Source organism: Gavialis gangeticus, unplaced genomic scaffold, assembly GCF_001723915.1.
Source record: "Gavialis gangeticus isolate Ggan-Ray unplaced genomic scaffold, GavGan_comp1, whole genome shotgun sequence".
NCBI classification, from domain to species: Eukaryota; Metazoa; Chordata; order Crocodylia; family Gavialidae; genus Gavialis; species Gavialis gangeticus.
In genome coordinates, this window is record NW_017729025.1 from 117,937,674 (window position 1) to 117,957,768 (window position 20,095).

General features: G+C 39.2%; 1 protein-coding gene across 2 annotated transcripts in view; it reads left to right on the forward strand.

Moving 5' to 3' along the window:
- Nucleotides 1–20,095, forward strand: part of ANO5 (anoctamin 5) — a 78,877-nt gene that overhangs the window by 48,295 nt on the left and 10,487 nt on the right. For both annotated transcript variants that reach the window (XM_019519471.1, XM_019519472.1), the window contains 9 exons: nucleotides 384–535; nucleotides 5,147–5,221; nucleotides 5,821–6,043; nucleotides 8,813–8,982; nucleotides 11,111–11,208; nucleotides 11,454–11,584; nucleotides 12,929–13,134; nucleotides 15,371–15,549; nucleotides 18,954–19,059. In XM_019519471.1, the coding sequence (XP_019375016.1) occupies nucleotides 384–535; nucleotides 5,147–5,221; nucleotides 5,821–6,043; nucleotides 8,813–8,982; nucleotides 11,111–11,208; nucleotides 11,454–11,584; nucleotides 12,929–13,134; nucleotides 15,371–15,549; nucleotides 18,954–19,059 (1,340 nt within the window). The remainder of the gene's footprint in view (nucleotides 1–383; nucleotides 536–5,146; nucleotides 5,222–5,820; nucleotides 6,044–8,812; nucleotides 8,983–11,110; nucleotides 11,209–11,453; nucleotides 11,585–12,928; nucleotides 13,135–15,370; nucleotides 15,550–18,953; nucleotides 19,060–20,095) is intronic.

Genomic DNA, 20,095 nt, shown 5'->3' on the forward strand with positions numbered 1-20,095 from the left:
GGGGGGGGGGGGGGGGGTTGACACCAGGGTTTTCCAGTGTCAGAAAAAACTGCCATACTGAAAATTAGCAGTGTGGCAAATGGGTACACACACATCAAACAGATTTGCAGTGCCTCAAACAGATTTGAGGCACTGCAAACTGCACATGCACACTTGTGGGGATGTGCTCTTACACTCCAGTTCATCAGTAAATATAATGAATAGCACAGTTCTTAGTAGTGTACCAATACACTGATATGATCACCAGATAGGTTACATTGCAAGAGTAATAAGCCATGAGACATCTGGGAGAGAGGGTTGTTCAGTTTGAGTGGTATCTAACACCATCCATTTACCTCTCTTAAATTGGTTTATTCTGCTTTCCCAAAACTTTTCAATTGTAGTCACACTTTTCTTGGAGTTTTGGAAACGCCGACAAGCCAGACTCAAATATGAATGGGACTTGGTTGACTTTGAAGAGGAACAGCAACAGCTCCAGCTGAGGCCAGAATATGAGGCAAAATGTACCCAAAAGAAAAAGAATCCAGTGACTCAGGTAATTAAAAATTTCTCTGTATTTGTAAATCATTCTTTGACAGACATGCAGGTGAATAAAAACCCAGTGCTAACAGTCCATATTAACACTTTTGTGTATTATGAGGGTTTTTTTCTTAGGAGTTAGTTAATTTCTTACTCCTAGGTAAAGACCCATGTCACCCTATATGAGGATGAAACAGGCAGGTAGCTACATCTTCACACAATGAGGTGAATTCTTCTCCCAGTCAGACAAATGAAAAGCTGAAATAAGTCTGCTGAAGTGATTGAAGATACTTCATATTACTTCCCTGTAGAGCTGGTTAAAAAATGGATACATGCTCAGATACTATGGTAATAGGGTTGTTCAAGAGCTAAGAAATTATTTCCTCCTTTTTCACCGAAAGCATTTTAGAGCAGCATTTTTTAACCAGCCCTGTATACTATAGGAGAGAGTTCACCAGTAACATACAGAACATTACCTATGACCAGTACAACATACAATCTGGCTGAGCAAAATGGGAACACTTGAAATTTACACAAGGTCAGAATTTGGTTTTATAACTTGTACTATTTATTATTTTCTTGCTGCAGGCATCTACTGGGTGAGTATTGAAGTTTTCACTCTTCACATGAATATAGTAGCAGAAGTAGCATATATCCAAGAATAAACAAACAACAAATCTCTGTTGTCTGCATTGATAAGGAGGAGTAAAGAAAATGAAAGTGCCAGTTAAATATGAAGCAGCTTCTCTGCCACACAAAGACAGCTTTTGATTTTTCTTGCAATATTATCTATTGTCTGTTTTCTCAGAGAAGTCTGAATGTAGAAATAATACAGCACAAACTGGAATACCAGAAGGTGAACACATGAAAAAGGAAATCACTCTATAACTCTGCAACACTGGCCTGGAAGTGAGACCTGAATTCTGGAGTGCACTTCCAGTGCTGTTCATACATATTGCTGTACATATTTATTGAATGAATGCAGAAATGTCACTTAGAGCAGGGGCTCCTCAGAATCCTATACTGAAAAAATAGGAGAGAGCTATGTACTTTCCTGAGTGACTTAGGTTCACTCAGAGCTACCTATTCTGAGAATACAATATAGGGTGAATTAAGACTGGCCTTTGTGGGGCATACCAAAGCAACTACTGAGACAGTGGAACTGTACGTCTCTCTAGGTGGATTTGAACTTCCTGGTAGGCATAATTTTCAGATAAGTCATTGGACAGAGGTGGTTTAAGATTTAGGCCTATAGGCTTTTTAGAAGCTGAACTCATGAAAATTTAAACAAGAGTTATCTGGTAGTCTCTAGAATAGGTGGTGGGTATTTCTTGCCTATGATTAGAGTCTTTACCACCTTAAATCACACTGCTCGCCCCTGGAACTATGTTTTTAAATAATTCCTCTGCACTAATCATGTAGTAGTCATATAAATGAACACATATTCCATGTTCCGTAGCCATGGGTAATGAAACAGCATACTGAGATTAGAAAAATAGTCGGCTGGTACTTCCCTTCATCTCTCCTTAATTATTAGGAAAAATAGACCTTAATTTTATTCCTTACTGAATACATCTCTCCTTCCCTTTCTGGGTATGTAATGGTACCATCACCATTTTTATACCTCCATAACACATTCATTCCACTCCAGTGAAAGTAGATGACTGAACACTGTGTCAGAAATGTAGCTCTGCCAGTTTTATGGTACTGTGGTACTCTGTAGTACTGTTTTCAGATTGCTTAAGAGAATAAATTCCAAGCAAGTAATTGTTTTTTACTCTTATATATCACCTGCATCGAGATAATTGAAATGGAACACCTGTCTCTTTATTATTACACTTTCTCTTCTAGCTTACATACAAAATACCCCTAAAACAGCTGAATCACTGTGATTCTGCTATTAGTGGAGGAGAAATCAAGAGAAAAAAGAATCACATAAGGAACCTCATAACCATTTTGCACTGAAGAGCAATAAACTGTAGCATCAATCATAATAGCAGAGAAGAATGTGGTTGGGATAAGGAAGTAGGGGAATGAATAGTGGACAGTGATTATGTACCACAATATGCACATGGTCATGCAAGAGGGATGGTGAAGCAATCACGGTTTCTTATTCAGCCTCTAAGCTATAGCTGCAGGGGGTCGGAACCAATGCACTATTTTGAGAGTGAGGATTCCACCTCTAGCCCAGGAAGTTTCCCTGTGTAAAAGAGTAGGCTTTTTATAGCATTTGGCCCATGACACATTGTCTTGTCTCAGGTACAAAAATCAAATGTTAAGACAGGATAAGAGTTCCATCCACAGGTGTTTTCTGTTTTTCTTTGAGCATGCATTGACAGTTGTTATTAAAAAGCTCAGTTACCTTGTAATATTTTATTTTCTGATACAGAACATTTGCTACCTTTGCAGATTTGTAGAAGCTTTTGTGCTGCAGGTTTTTGTAATGATCTGTCATTGGTAAACCTTAAAAAAAACCATACAGGTTAGCTTAATTTCCTTTCATTAACTAATGTATAATACTGAAAATGTGAAGGTACAGTGGTTTTAAACAGATTAGTTCTGCAAACTGAAAAGACAGTATTGACACAGTTCACTGAATTTACTATGCCCAGAGGCTAGCTTTGCTTCATTGTGAACTATTTTCACATCATTACTTGCAGCTACTCAAAGTCTTTGCCTTTCACTCAGCACTCTTACACAAAGATTACTCATTGTGAGACTGTAATCTTCATCTTTGCTATTTAAATAGTGTTAGCATTACAATAGTTTCTGGTGAAAAGACAAAACTAGCTCATAGCTGATCAAATTGTGCTCTCCCTAACTTCAGGAGGATTCATATTTACAGATATAGGAAAATCTTGGCCTAGAAACATTAAGGCTTAGCAATATGTTTTAAGGAGCAAATAATTGTATCTAAAACAACTTTGAGACATTGAGCTCTAAAATAGGGTCTCACATCAGAAATGGCTGTTTTTATTGCAGTAAATAAATCCTCTAATATTTACAGGCGTGTTTATCTAAGGCAGACAGGGTTCTTTGAGTAAATCCAATATATTTTAAACTGTTAACTGATATCTTTTAAACAGTCGGTTTTACTGGCTTTGTTGCATACATACTGGCCTCTTGCTGCTTTACCATTCCATCCAGGAAGAGCACAGACCATCTGCAGATGCTTCCTCATCCTAAGAAAGGGTGTTTGTGGCCAAAAGCTTTCTAAGAAGATTTTTTTCCAGCTATCTGAGTTGGTCTAATAAAAGATACCAGATTCACACAAAGAACCTTGCCTGCCTAATATTTACATGCATATCATTGACTTCAGTTATTTCTATACTTTCTTAGTGAAAACTTCTATTGTACATTAATCACTAAGTATATCCTATACTAGATTGCAAGATTGCTTAGTTGATTATGAATATATGTGAGCCAGTCAGATTGCTTATTCATAAAAGTACAGCATGGGACTTCAAATGGACAATGCAGTTGTGTGGACATACTGGTCACTGACTGAAAAATGCTGTCATTTATCTCAGACATGAGCACTCATCAGATAAAATGATTGATACTGTCCAATTGCCTCAAGGGAAAATGCTTCTTTCACTTCTGTTTTAGTCACACTGGGATACATCCATTCAGTCTAATAAAATTACTCTGTAGTATACCAGTGGAACTGAGAACATTGTATTTTTCCCAGTTTATCTGATTTTATAGAACAGAAATAAAACAATTTAAATAAATTTCTGTTGTTCCAGTACCCTCTACTCTCAAAACAAACATCTACTTTTTTCAGTAGTTAAGTGGTATCATTTATATTTAATATTGTATTGCCGTAGAGCTTAGAGGGTTCAGTTAGGAATCAGGGCTCCATTGTCCAAGGCACAGACATACAACACAACAGCTCTTGCCCCTAAGAATTAGCAGTGTAAGTAATGACATTGTTCTATATAAAATCCTCATCCACTGGTATAGCCCTTAATACCCCTAGTTAATCCATCTGATCTGACATTTTAGGAATTAGAAATGGTTGCTAGAGACAAGTCTTTACATCAGCATGGAAAACTTATCTTCTCCTATATGGGAATACTTTTTTGGGTAAGATATCTCTGCATGAGATTGCAGCTTAGATTGGAAACTAATAAACATAACCATTTCATCAGTAAATAAAAGTTTGAAGAAGTGGAAGAAAATGCTTTATAGCTGTGTGGAAGAACTTAGTATATCACTGTAAATATTTCCCAAAAGAAACCTTGACATGAGGAATTAAAAAAAAACTTTAGTAGAATTTTGAACGCAAAGCTTCATTCCAGTGAACATAGCTTTCTGTTAGTAGTTCTTTCCTCCTCAATCAACTAAAAGCTGATAATTGGAGAAAACAAAACACAAGTTTCTTTTTGCAACTGACCAGTTTTGCAAAGGTGTAGCCATTCTTCCTGGTTATCATCTTTACTATTTGCATTATACACTAGTCACTTCATTTCTGATTTCCTTATCAGCATGTGCAGAATCATGCCACATACATTCTTTGAGATAAAGTTTAAATGATTTTCCTTTCACACAGCTTTGTGTGCTGCTTGGTGTAAAAATTTGATTGTGGATTGTCAACTGTGCTGTGCTTGCTTGACTGTTTCAGGAGATGGAGCCTTATTTGCCTCTAACTAGCAAGGCTGTACGGTTCTGCATCTCAGGAACTACAGTGTTGTTCTGGGTGAGCATCTTTTTGAATCCCACTTTAGCATATATTACAATAACTCATCATCACTAATTATCAGTTTAACACCTATTATCATGTTTGTTTTACATCTCCCAATTCATATGGTTTTGCATGGTTTCTGCTGTCATGCAGCGTATACTCCAATTCATATTTTAAAGATCTGTCATTAACCAGTAATTTTGACTGTTGATGTTGGGTCAAATTTAGCACTGGCTTGCACTCTGGTATCATTCTTTTGTTTTGATGGAAGAAAACTTCAGGGATTATACTTTACTGAAATAAAAGGTAGTATCAGTTCAATATATGCATCTGTACAGTGAATTTGATGGGCAATGGACAGGTCTTCTCCATCTCTAATGCTATGATCTTATATATCTTTCCATGTGTGTTTTAAATGCAGATATTAAATTGACTTTAACTCCTGCATTCGTGAATGCTTGTGGTAGATTATGTGACTAATATAACACTGCAGAATTCATAGAGAGAGATTGCAGTAAAAATAAGTTGAAGTATGACTCCATTAATTTCAGCCCTCAAAGTATATGCATACATCTATATTGATTAACTTTGCTTTAAATCTGTTTTTCCCTTAGATATCTCTGATAATAGCTAGCATGATAGCTGTGATTCTGTACCGTCTGTCAGTTTATGCTGCCTTTGCTAGCATCATGAAAAACACACAAACTCTGCAACCCATCAGTGGATTACTGACCCCTCAGTTGGCAACTTCAGTCACTGCCTCATGTCTCAACTTTGTTATCATCATGATCCTGAATTTCTTGTATGAGAGAATAGCCATCTGGATCACTGATATGGGTAAGCAACATGGAGGATAACATAATTAATAGGGAAATATTTTGCCCTGTCACCTCATATCATTGCTCAGATACAATTCTTGTTTTTTCTAGGCCCTAAACATTTGCAGCAAGCCTTGTAACTGTGGCAATTATAGGCAAAGTCAGTCTTCTTTCACTGCATACTTGTCACCCTAGGTGGCTTTTTTCTTCTTATCTATTTTGATCCTTTTTATAACAGCTGAATGCACTGAAACTATTCTGACCCTAGAGTAATCAGGAGGTCTGAATATCTCATTAAAAACATGTGTAATATTAAAATCTTAAAAGGAAGATCAGACAGTCTTGATTTAGCAGGATTTCCATGAATAGTCCTGAATATGAGTTCATTGTGATTCTAAAACTGAAATACTGTTTTTCTGCAAGAAACTTTGCAAGCAGGACAGTTACATAAGCAAAATAACCACAATCTTTATCTTTCCTTGTATTGTATGTAATTGTCCTCCCAGGGATTTGTGTGCATGGATTTCCCATTTGGAAAGGGTGTGAAGTGGGAACAAGAAGCTACATCTACAGAACTATCTTGTCTACCTCTGGACCCTACAAGTCCAGCATGCTTGCAGGGAAGGAGCAAACAGAGGTCCTGTAATGTACCATATAGCCAAATTCCTAGTCCCTTGTAATATATATCCCCTAAAACCAGGCATCCCAGGAGCTGGAGGATCCTGCTGGGGGCCAAACTGAAGGAGAACTTCTCAATTTGGGGCAAGCACTGTATTCTGATCCACAGTGGGGGACCCCATTGCCCTCTTTCTCCCTCCTCAGCGGGACACTGTCAGTGGGGAGGTAGGGTGCAGGTTGGAATCTGTGTGATGGGATTTTTGTGAAGATTTCTTTCCCTCAGAGATTTCTCTGTGTATTTTTCCACAGGCAAGCAATCTGCATCATTAACAATTTCATAATTTCTAGAAGGAGATGATTTTAAAACCCACAAATATTAAAGATGCATTAACGTAAATACTGAGTGCATCTGCACTGTCATTAATGTGCTTTTGCTACTGCACATTAAAATTCATTACCTCTAATGTGAGGTACTGAGTAAATGGACATTAGCTGCCCTAATGCATAGCAACGAAAGCACACACTTTTTTAGTGGCGCTAAATGTGCAGTAGCCTAATTTTACTGCGCATTAGCTTATATGCACGGTTTTTGCCATGATGCTCTAATGTGTGTTAAAATAGGCTACTGCACATTAAAGCGTACGTGTAGATGTGCCCACTGCATGCCAATGGCCCACAGGGCTCTCATTTGTCTGGTTTTTAAATTTTAATTCTCCTCTGTCCGCTAGCAAAATAATAGCAGTAAATCAGTTACTAAAACAGCCAGTTGTATAAAAGAAAAGTATCCTTTTTTCAACTTCAAATCAAATTCTTGTTAAATCCCAATTAAAGTGTGCACAAAAGCTTGAACAATCATATTATTTTGTATATTTGCACATTAACGTGAAGGATTAATCCTAAATAGGCAAAACGCCATCATCCCTGCTTTATGGTGATCAGTTAATAGTAGATAACTCCAACTTTTCCACTTTTGTGTACTTGCTGCCCTCTAATGGTGAGCAGGGAGTCTAACATCTGTTGAAGTTTTAGTGGAAGCCAGGAAAAAGAAGCTAACTAGAATTTGTCAAAAACGTCTTTTTATTCTTGATTTCTTTGTAATGAAGAGGGGAATTTTTACTTTCAGAGATATACATATAACTGTGGCTAGTATCACTGGGAATTGTATATTCTTGTTTAAGAGCAAAATGTGTCTAAACGCAAAGACAAGATTTTTGGACAGGCGTTCCCAAACATTTGTTATTGGACAGTAATCCTTTTATCTGACTGCCTTCACATCTTCAGTTTAGTTCACTTCTTAATTCAACTTAAACTTATTGTATTTCAGTTTATTTATTCAATACAATATATGAGCAGAAGCATGTGTAATAAAATGGCCAAATGTAGCATAGGGACATGAGAATTTATTTATTAGACTAAATTCAGCAAAATAGGTGCAGAGCCATAAAAAATATTCCTGTCCTGAGTGATCTGAGCCCAGTACACATTCAGGAAGTTTCAACCCACTTCAGAGCATCCTGAATTTTTGTAGTTATTTTTTCCTTCTTTCTCTGCTCCCAACAGTTAGCTATTGTTATATTATTGGTAACCTTACTGCACTTTCTGTGACTGGTACTTTCAGCTTCTTAAGAAAACAAACATCATAGAGAACATGGCTATGAGTCTATCAGAGTCCTTAGGGTGTTCACATCTGTGTTACCTGCTTGGTTCCCCTAGCTTCTTCTCAAACTCTTTCCGTTTCCCCCAACCCCTTTGTTTCTCTATTCACCTATTGCAAAACTCACTTTCAAAGTAGGTCCCACTGTCTTTGCTTCACAGTACTTTTGATTGTAGAAAGCTGTTGTCTTCCAGAAAGAGCACAACTAATGTTCTCTGAGCAAACCCACAGTTTGAGAAATGCACTAAAGAATTATGAGCTACAGGGTTTTGAGGTGGAGTTAGTGATAATGAGCAATATAAAAAGAAGAGAAAATACGAGCTGATAAACATTTCTAGACTCCCATTTCCCTGCCTACTCACTATAAAGAATATCCAATCTGAAAACAGGAATGCAATCTGCTGAACTGATAGTTTTTTCCATGGAATGTGGCTGAGCACTGTGGGTGATGAACACATACAAGTCTGCATATGGCTAGAAATGTGGTAAAGAAATTAATTTAGTTTGGTTTTGCAGAGATCCCAAGGACTCACCTGGAATATGAGAACAGACTCACTATGAAGATGTTCCTGTTCCAGTTTGTCAACTATTACTCATCCTGCTTCTATGTGGCCTTCTTCAAAGGAAAGTTTGTTGGATACCCTGGAAAGTATACATACATGTTTAGTCACTGGAGAAATGAAGAGGTATGACTGTCCCTGTATTTTTCATGTATGTGGGATGCAATTAATATATTAAGCCAGGTCCCCATTATTATCCCTTGGCTCCAAGAGATTACTAACTGCAAGAAGGAGTTTAGAATGGGTTTGTTGTTCTCCAGCAATCCTGGGCTTGGCTTTCTAAGAGCTGGTGTCACTAAGAGCAGCTCTGTTTCTGCTTTAGCCTGGCATCAGGGTGCTTTAACCTAGCACCTACCCCTTTAAGGCCTATGGCCATGCCACACCTGATCTTATGAAGTTAAGCAGGGTTGGACCCAGTTAGCACTAGGATGGGAGACTGCCTGGGAATACCAGGTGCTGTAGGCTGTGCTGTAGGCTTGCCTGTTAGGCCAAGAGCCTGTCTTGGTCTGCTCTTTGGTACCATGTAAACCAGTACAGCCTATTCTGGGGTTAGGTTGTCAGTGACTAAATTGGGGTGAGGAGGGTGTGTGGACACCCAGTGAAACTGAAAAAAGGCTTGTCAGAGGGCAGATGAACTCCCTGCAAGCCAATGGCCATCCATACCTGGAAAGGAGATGGGTGCCACCAGGTTATTCTTCCCAAAGAATCACCAGTGATGCAAAGCAACTCAATTAAATTAATCAGAGTGGAGAAGGGTTGTTACAACATCTAAGGTACCCCAACAGTAGCAGTGGCCTTGGGACTGACCTCACCTGACCTATCGCCTTTGACTGCTTCCAGGATCAGAGAGGTAGAAAAATAGTGGAAATCTGTTGATGACCCTCCTCCTCTTTCCCACATGTACTCAAGGATCTAAGCAGCACCAGGCACAGAATAATTTAGGGAATTAATTTAAAGAAAGTCTTGAACTACCCCTTCCCCCCCCCAGTGCCACATATATTTATTTTTTTTAAGTCCATTAAACAACACCTTTCTGAGTTCTTTGATTTAATGAGGCCTCTGGATTTGTGAGCAGAGTATGTGGTACTCACAAGGACAGATCAAAGCTAGAGTAAATATGACTCCTACTTTAGGAGTAAATCACTTCCACTTTAAAGCATCTCTGCCACCACTTAAACACTAGAGAGTTTCTAAGAAGACACTGTTGGGTACAAGGATTCCCAGTGAAGCCATGTGTAAAGAGATCAGATCAACAATTAGTGTTAAGTGCTGCTTAAGGTCAAGAGATAAAGAGAGAAAAAGAATCCCCACAACTTGAGATAAACAAAGGTATTTGAGTGAAGTTAGGGTCTAAAGTTGTCTTGGTGCTGTCAAGGTCAGTAAATTCTCATGATGGCCATGATAAAAAAAAATAAAATAAAAATTAAAGACTAATGTCCTTAACAAAAAGCCAAGCCAAATTTTTAATAATATTAAATATTCCAGCTGTGTGTGAAATAAAACAGTGCTGGAGATCATTTCAGGATTTGGTCTCTCTGAGCACATCTACACAAGACATTTACTGCAGAGCTGATTAATTAGCTCTACAGTAAAACATCAGCGCCTACATGTACAGTGCTATTAGGGCATAGTAATCTAATTAACTCCCCCATAGGATAGTACCACCAGACAAGTACTATCCTACGGCAGAGTTATTTACTCTGCCACAACACACAGCTAGCCTCACACTAAAGTGTAAAATACCCCAGCCAGCCCCTCCGCAGCACGTTGAGCTGGGTCAGATCTGCCTTGAACTGGCATGTTGCCTCCAGGGCCCCCTGCCAGCTGGGGCTGCTCTGCCCCAGCTCAACATGCTGCAGTCCCAGGCACATATGCAAACACAGCACCCAGGAGCAATGAACTCCAGCACAAACTGAGCTAAAGTTTATTCAGGCATGCAAATTTCACATGTAGACATGCCCTCTTAGATGCAGACTGGAGTACAGGTATGAGCCTTAAGTATCTCAAGGTAGCTTTAAAATGCTGTGTACTGTTGAGTCTTGAAGGTTTTTACCTAGCATGTTCCCTTTTTGGAAAAAAAATCAAGTTTAACCTTTTGATAAGAATCTTCCTGAATATGAAACCTTAGCTGAAAACTGAAGTGCGTATTACTTATTTCCCTAAACGCTTTGAAAACTTTATCTTAGAGTAAAACGTATTTTATTCAGGTGGTAGCCACGATAAAAAATTGTTTTTTCCACGTCTTTCCTTTCAGTGTGATCCTGCAGGCTGTTTGATAGAACTAACGACACAGCTCACCATAGTCATGGCTGGCAAACAGATTTGGGGAAACATACAAGAGGCCATTGTACCGTAAGTGATTCCCAGTTTTATATTTCAACTGTTTTACAGAAAGGGTGGTGAACAGTGTTACTTTTCTCAGCTTCTTAAGTGAAATAAGTTAACTGCAGAGGTTCAGAAAAAGCAGGTTGATTTTTAGAATTTTTTTCACAAAAACCAGGTTTGTGAAAGCTAGTCTTTGGATGGGTCAGATTCCTTTGAGGAAAGGGGTACTTTATTTCCCGCTTTCATTCATTGTTCCCTTTCTCCATGTACAGCTGGATTTGGAATTGGTGGGGGCGCCAGAGAGCTAGGTGTAATCCAGAAAATTTATATAGTCGCTGGGAGCAGGACCATGATCTTCAGCGTTTTGGACCCTTGGGACTATTCTATGAATACCTAGAAATGGGTAAGCTAAAAATACAGCTTTGTACTAATAGGTACAAGAAGAAAGCTTTCTTTTTGGATATTACAGGTTGGCACAATTTCTAATTTGTCTTGTAAACAAAGAATGATATAGGGAGTCAATGGGTCAGCACTATAAACTGAGATGCCTTGTCATTATTTAATCCAATGGCATTTCTGCCCATAAACTTCCACTCCAAGGAATAATTGTTTCTGTCTTCTCTGGAGGGTGGATCTGCTGCCTTCATTGCATTTCTCTGTTGTGCATTCCACTCTTGTTCTCAAGCACGACTTCCACTGAAGTCAGTGGAAAATTTGATGATGAAGCATGTGCCAAATATGCTGTAAGAATCTGCACTGCAGATATGAGATCCACAGGGAGGATCAGAGGGAAAGCACTTGGTTTTAGATCTGTAATGCTTTGTGCTCTGATGCAACCCAGCCAACCACCAGAGGGAGCATGAGTCAACTAGCAAGTGCTGTTTCTAAGGTTATCCAGACGTGATTGATTGAGGGTGTTCACAAACAGCTGAGTAACTAAAAACAAAAACTGATGTTCTGTTGAGTCCAGAAAACACTAGGGGGCAGTGGGGGAGGGAGTCAATATTCATCAGATAAAAGGGTAGAGTCTGTTGAATGGCTATACCCTTTTTAATGCTACTTCTAAGCTGTATGTAGAAACCCTATTCGTATACATTGCTGTTTGGAACCACCTGCTTATACTTTGTTCATGGAGCTGTTTCACCTAGGGCTTTGATTATATCAGGTTAGAAACCAAACATATTTGGGTTTGTTCAGTACATAGATAGGAATCATGCAGGATTAAAAAAAAATCAGTATCTGCTCATAATGGATCAGATAGTAAAGATCCATGGGGCAGTAAAGATCTATGTAATGGCTAATATTACAAGTGAACCCATGAAGAATAGTAGCAAATACTCAACATATTCCTGATGAGGAAGAAATAAAATTAAAAGGGTTAGTTTATGAAATAGTTGTTCGAAATTGAAAAGCAGGAGGGCTAGCAAAAAAAGTCATAGATTGGTGGAAGTCTGGTCATCTTTACTCCCTTGTGTGTTCATCCTCTGGTCTCTCTCTCTCTTTCTCCCTTTCTTACACACACATGCACACATATAACCTTCTTTCTCAAGAGAATATAGGTGTTATACAGTTATTAGCATCCTTAAATGATACAAAAGTTTATGTGAGTATATTCCACTGGAGTTACTTTTTAATTTGATAGTATTATTTTGAATGTTCTGCTGTCTGAACATCATGAAGAGTTAGCTTGAAGATAAGATTTCCAACCTTCAAACCAACTGTTGTATGTTTTCTTCTCTGTATGCAGTCATTCAGTTTGGATTTATTACACTCTTTGTGGCCTCCTTCCCTCTGGCTCCTCTTCTTGCTCTGATGAATAATATATTGGAGATTCGAGTAGATTCCTGGAAGCTGACCACTCAGTTCCGGAGGCCTGTTGCTTCCAAAGCCCACAGCATAGGAGTCTGGCAAGAAATTCTGAATGGGATGGCGGTGTTGTCTGTTGTTACTAATGTAAGTAAACTTGTTGAGTCCATTTTATATTTCAGCTGTTTTCTAATCTTTGTATTTCCATGAGTTGTGGCTTCTGTCCCTGTTGTTTCTGCTTCTGAGCAGAGCGACAAAACCATTTGGATAGCAGTGCTACCAATATGTTGATGATATGTTGCTCTTCAACTCAATTTCCTAGGATCAGAATAATGTATTCCTTTCTCTTTCTAGTGTCTGGCAAATACAGGAAAAGGTCATTAATTCAAATATCAAATAGTTAAAAGTATTGCATACTTTGAAGCTATTATCACTCCTCAGACAAAATGATAGGTTTTTGTATGCTTTACAGTACACATAATTTGAAATATGGCTACTTTGAAATTCAAAGCCATTTTCTGGTCCCTTGGACCACAAACCCTTGGAAACAGTTTGGCAGGATCAGGGGTTGGTGGGATCAGGGGCAGTTTGGTGCATTTGAAGACTAGCAGGGGGGCAGTTGGCAGTTTATTCAAAGTTGGTATTCGGAATCAAATATGGTGATTTATTTGAAAGTCAATATTTTTTTGGTCCCCTACATTTTGAATTAACAAGGGTTTCTTTCAAGTCCTCCAAATTTAGTTCAAATAAAGCTTTGAACATAAGAATATCAGAAGATTCCACACTGTGTCCTTCCAAGAATCCTTCTAGTCCAGTCTTCTGGACTCACAGAGGCAAGATAGTAGATGCTAAGGGGAAGAATATATATTCAGGACCCATTCAGAAAGATTTTGCACTTTCCTTGAAACTTCCAGCATTCAGAGGCCCCAAAAATTCTCCTAATTTGGATCTTACACCCCTAACTAGCAGTCTTACCACTCAGTGATAGATATTCCCTACCTGAATTTGTCCATCTTCTTTTGAACCCATTTAAATGATCAGCATCTACAACTTCTTGTGGCAAGGAGTTCTGTGAGATAATTACATGTGAAAAAGAACTTATTTTTACTCACTTTAAACCCACTATCCATTTTGTGACCCTTAGTTCTAGTAATTTAGGAGATAACAGAGCAAAATTCCTGTTTACTTTCTCCATGCCATTCATCATTTTATAGACTGCAGTCATATTTTTGTCTAAGCTGAAAAGTTTTAGCCTATTGAATCTGTCCTCCTACAGAACTCCCGTTATACCTTGGATCATCTGTGTTGCCCCTCTCTGCACCTTTTTTATCTTTATTATATCAGCCTTTGGGAGGTGGGGGGCGGGGCACAAAACTGTGGGCATGACATGGATTTATACAGCAAGATAACATTTTCTGTTTTATTTTCAATTCCATACTAAGAATGTTAGGAATTATTATTTGCCTTTTTGACCACTGCTGAACATTAAACTGATGCTTTTACAGAATTAGCCACAATAATTTCCAAGATCTCTTTCTTGAACATATCATTTTTGGTAATCTGGCTGTATACCGGAAAGTATAGGAATTGTAAACATGGATTATTTCTGTCAGTTGAATGGTGTTTCTGCCTATTGTTTATAATATCCACAATTTAGGAATTCTCTTATATCCTTACCTGGTTCTGGGTGTCCAGATAGCAGCAGTGGCTAAGGATACTTTTCACAAACTGTTTCATATAGTGTCTGAAACCTTCAATATTACTTTGATTGGACTGCCAAACAAAATCCTGTTTTATAGCAAAGGAAAATATTCAGCAGAATCCACACATGTAAATCTTAGACACCAAACCTCCACTTAACTAGTGCCTAAACTGCATATGCACCTCATTCTGTTTCTGGGCATGCCCTGAAATTACTCTGTTCAGCTCAACCCCTAGCTCATGTTTAACTCAGGATCCACAAATATTCTTCCTCCTGAGAACCTTAAGCCTGTATTTTAGATTAGACTTCACACAAAATGTGATGACAGCTGCTGCTTTTATTGAAATGTAGTTGAAAGAGATGGTCCTCTCCTCTTCCCTCTCCCCACCCACCCTACTTGCCTGCCATTTATTCGTTAGGTCAGTGGCTAAAGCACTCCTCCATGACACAAGATCTGGGTTAAAGTTCTTCCTCTGGCTGAAGGGATTTGAAGGTGCATTTTCCACTTCTCTGGAGATTGCCTTTACCATCATGCTAGAAGTGGTTATTTATTACTTACTGATTGATTAGATTTTAATGCTACCCTCCACAAGCTTCAACATAGAAATCCTTTTGTGAAACTAATCCTATATCATGGCTTGTTTGATACCATCTAAAGTTTTGTATTTTTTTTCCCCTTAGGCTTTCATTGTAGCCTTCACATCGGATATGATCCCTCGTTTAGTATACTACTATGCCTACTCTCCAAATGTAAACTCGCCCATGTCTGGATATATTAATAACAGTCTTTCTGTATTCAGAGTCGAAAATTTTTCTGTAGAAGCCAGACCTAAAGGTCAAGGGGACATTGTCTTTTGCAGGTTTGTGGCGATTTTTCTTGTTACATTTTATACACAGTTCTCCAAACAGATTATTCAAATCTAAGTAAAACAGATGGGCCTAAATCCCCCCTTCTAAGAGCTATTGTACACTTTAGCTTGAACATTGTTCAGGTTGTGGTTGTCAAATTTGTTTGGCCCCACAGGCTGAATCCAGACCCTGGTGGCTTCCTGAGGGCTGAATCATCCACAAGCAGAAGCACTAAGCCCCCTGGCTGCCATATCTGCAGTTCCAGAATGACTCCAGAGCTCGGGGCATTAACACCACTGCTGTTCCCCTCACTTTTCTCTTACTACCTATTATAATGGCCAGGACTAATTGAAAATCTTAATTTCAGTGGTGAGTAAGCAGGAGGCAGAGGAGGTGATTGTCATTGACTCCATGGGTTCTAGAATCATGCTGAAACAGCAACCCCAATAGCCACAACAGCTCAGTAAGTGCCTCTGCAGGGGCTCTGGCAGTCCCACAAACCAGATGGCCCATCTCTGAGTTGAATCTATCCCAAGGGCCATATGTTTGACACCCCAGGTGTAAGTGATCCCACTAGCAAGCAAAAACCACAGGTGCTTTATTGCTTGCATCAAAGGGAGACTAAGCTTGTAACACAGGAAAGGGTGTGAAAAAAGTTGTATAACATAAAAAGCAATACACAGGAGGGCCTAACAGCATAACTTAAAACAGCCCACTTTAGTAATATTTTCCAGAAATAGGTCCAAAGGTGTTTAACCCAGTCTGAGGAATCCTTATTTTCACTGTTTATCACCACCTCTGGTTTCTACAAATAATTTGTGGTCTATGTGCTGTTCAAAAGCAGTTTGGGTGCCATTGTTCAAAATTCCAGCTCTGCTGGTTAGTTTTTAATGAACATGCAAGTGTTTTTAGTTCCAGATTGGATGAACTAAAACTGTTACAATCCAGTTTAGGATGGATGGAGTTTGGGGCTTCTTTGCAGCACTTTGGTATTCAAGAAAGGAGATAGAGATGATGGACTTATTGAGCAAATCCCCACATGCAGGTGTGTGCACTTGCTCTGGCAAAAATAGTAGTGACACAAATTTGTGCTGTTACTTTTTTGCTGCAGTAAACACCCCTGCACCTGGTGTTTGGTTTGGGGCAAATTGCACCCTTTATTGGAAACTGCTGTTTCCCCACTCCTCCTGGCTCCCACCATGCTGGAGGAACCGGGGGACAGCTAAAGCAATGGAGATGCTCTGGCCAGCAGCCAGACTTCTTCCTTAATTTAATGTAATTTTTGGAGGCACAATGACATTTGAATGTAAAGGCAGGCTAGGGTGTTACATGGGACCATGTCTAGACGAGGGTGGCCATGTGGTATGTGACACCGCAAACTCATCTGTGCTGCCACACACTGCACATTCAGGTATTCCCTACACTGCTACTTTGCAGCATGAGGGGGTTTTTGACCCCACACAGAAAAAACCCCACACAGAAAAAAAGCCAGGTGGTACATGTGGCAGCAGCGCACACCACCCAAAAGCAGAGCCTGGCCAGCCAGCTGCCCACCAGGCTCCGAACTGCAAAAGCACCATAGTTAGTTGCAGCTGTCCTGGCCCTCAGCTGCTCCAGGTAAGGTTTCTGGGGCCAGCACAGTTGCTGGCCCCAGCCTTGCCTACTCCATGCGGGTAACCAGCTTCACACCAGAGCGTGTGTAGCAGAGGCATTTCCCGGGGACAAGTAGCAGCAGTGTTTCTGGAACCAAACGTCTGCACTTGTCTGGACGTGGCCTGGGAGACTAACTCATTCATAAAAGTAAGCTTGCATAGGTGATACCCCACTTTGTCAGTGGTGTGAGTGGACTTTACAAAGAGAATGGGTACCAAACAGGAAGGAAAAAAGTTGTTTAAATACAGAGATAGGGGGAGGTGGAGGGAGCACAGCATTGTGTTGTGGAACTCACTGCCACAGGAGGTTGCGGAGGCAGATAGCACAGCCAGGTTTGAAAGGGGACTAGACAGATTAATGGATGATAGATCTATTAAAAGCTGTTGAACAGAAAGGTTGGAAATGTTTCCTCTAGTACAGTGGTTCCCAACTTCAGGTTGCGACCCAAATGAGGGTCACAGGGACAATGCCAGTTGCACCGCACATAAAGGATGAGCTGCGCCGCGTGCCGGGAGTTCCCCCACTCCTGCCACCACATTCCACTCCCAGCAGCGGGTCACAGCAAAAAAAGGTTGGGAACCATTGCTCTAGTATCTCTAAAACAATGATGGATGCTAGGGAGGATAATGAATAAGGGCTATATTACTCCAGATATACTTCTCCAGTTTAGAGCATCTACTCCTGCTACTGCTGGAGACAGAATACTGTGCTAGGTTAAAGTAGTACTCTGCACAGATCTAACTCCTGTTATGGAAACATGGAGTTCTGTCTACCCAACCATATATACTTCAGATTAAAAAAATTAATAAGGCCATGAAAATAGTACATGTTGCTAGAGAGCAACACTGTTCTGTACCCTATCATACTGGAGTACTGTACTGTCTTTTAGAAAAGACTCTCGTATTCCCTTCTGGCCATTTCTCTGGGATAGCTGGCCTTCTTTACAGAAGGGCTAAATTATCACCTGGTATAAATTGGTATAGATGTTACCTTTTACAATGGCAGAAGAAATGTGTATCCATAAAGGTTGCGGGCTTTGCTCAGTCTTACTACATGTAACTGACTTAGACTCCTAAAATGTCCTTGACCCTCAGTGGGAATTCAGCCTCCAGATATCTGTCACTTTTGAAAAACTGAGATGTAAGCTGCAACTGAGAAGAAACAATGCTCAAGAAACAATGCTCAAGGAATTATGCCTCAATGGTATAGGTTTTAGGTTTGAGGGGGAGTTTCAGAGACATCCATGGCAAAAGAAAATTTGATGCGAGAAAGTTATACTGAAAAAAAGGACACAGAGATTATGACTCAAGACAGAGATCTGATAGTCCAGGTGTTTTTTGTCCTGCTATAGATATTAATGCTGAACACACATATCTGCCTACCCACCCAGTGAGCCCTTCATCTGTGAAACAGAAAAAATCCGTCAACTTCCATTGTCATATTCAGCATTTGTCCATTTGCGGCATGCTGGGTTCCATCACTCTGTGCCACTTTACTTTATCACCACCTGAAAACAATAGTAGAACAAATTTTGATTCCCACACATCTCCAGCCATCTTCTGTTGCTATGAATGAGGCTGTCTAACCACGGATAGGAAAGTTAAAGAGCCAACCTTTTCCTGCAAAGGTAAACAGATCACTTAAAACAAGGTCAAGAGGTTCTTTAAATGACAGCTGTATTTTCATGTAAATGTCACTGAGCTTGTTGCTTGTCTCAGACTGAATATATCATTTCACTTTTACATTTATTTATAACTAACAGGTACAGAGACTATCGATATCCACCAGACCATGACCTGAAATATTCACATACAATGCAGTTTTGGCACATTCTTGCTGCCAAAATGGCCTTCATCATTATTATGGAGGTATGTGCTATAAAATTTCTTGAATTAACACGTTTTAGATTCTGCATATAGCTACTAATGTTCTCTGAAAGTTAAACAGAGCTAATGAAGGGACAAGATATTTTCTTACGATATATTCTTGAATGACATAGTGTCAGATGTACAAAATAAAGCCCCAAAAGTCCTTAATCAGAGAAAACACCCTTAGAAGTTGAGAGACTTTAGGGTTTGGTCCAAAGAGTTAAAAACTCTTTTATGCAAATAGATAAAAAGTTAAATGTAGGGCCTGGTGGTTCAGTTGGTTCATTCCCATTGATTTCTTTAGAGAAATGCATATGAGAGGACTGTAATGTTAGACTCTAAATATGTTTTAAAGTGATGCACAGTAGATAAAAATACTTAATATCAATTAGGCTTTTGCTGGATATTGATGGATATGAGGAATTATAATGGGTTTTATCCTTGTTCTTCCATTCCTATTGTGATGCTGTTCTCCTAATGTCAGTTTTCAAAGGCTGAGTGGCATCAGCAAAGGGTGGGAAAACTCCAAGGAACTACCCAGAGACAGAAAAAAGTCCTGATGATTCAGAAGGTGACATTCTTCCTCCTAAGCTTGTAACTTTATCAATGCATTTTGAGTTTGCTGCTGCTGTATAAATGGAAGGATGTTTTGACATGTTTATACTTGTAAACTACTCAAATAAAGAACAGAGCCAGCATTGCTAAGTTTTTGCTATTGTTTCCTGTGCCAGGACAGCCAGATTAAAAATATGTCCTTTTATCCTTAATTCCTCCCTGTGTATGGAATTGGTTTATACTTCCTTCCTATTCATTCTCTAGCTTCCATCAGTGTTTGAATCCACTATTCGTTCACATTCTCTTTAATCTCCTTTTCCTTATGCGATCAGAAAACAGAAATTTCTGAACCAGTTCTTTCTGAAGATTTCTTCTCCTCCAGAATGATTCTTTATCTTTTTTGGTATAAATAGCTGTATCTTGATTTCCCTTCACCAAGTAATGAATTGGGTTTTTGCTTAGTGGGCAATCAATAGGATAG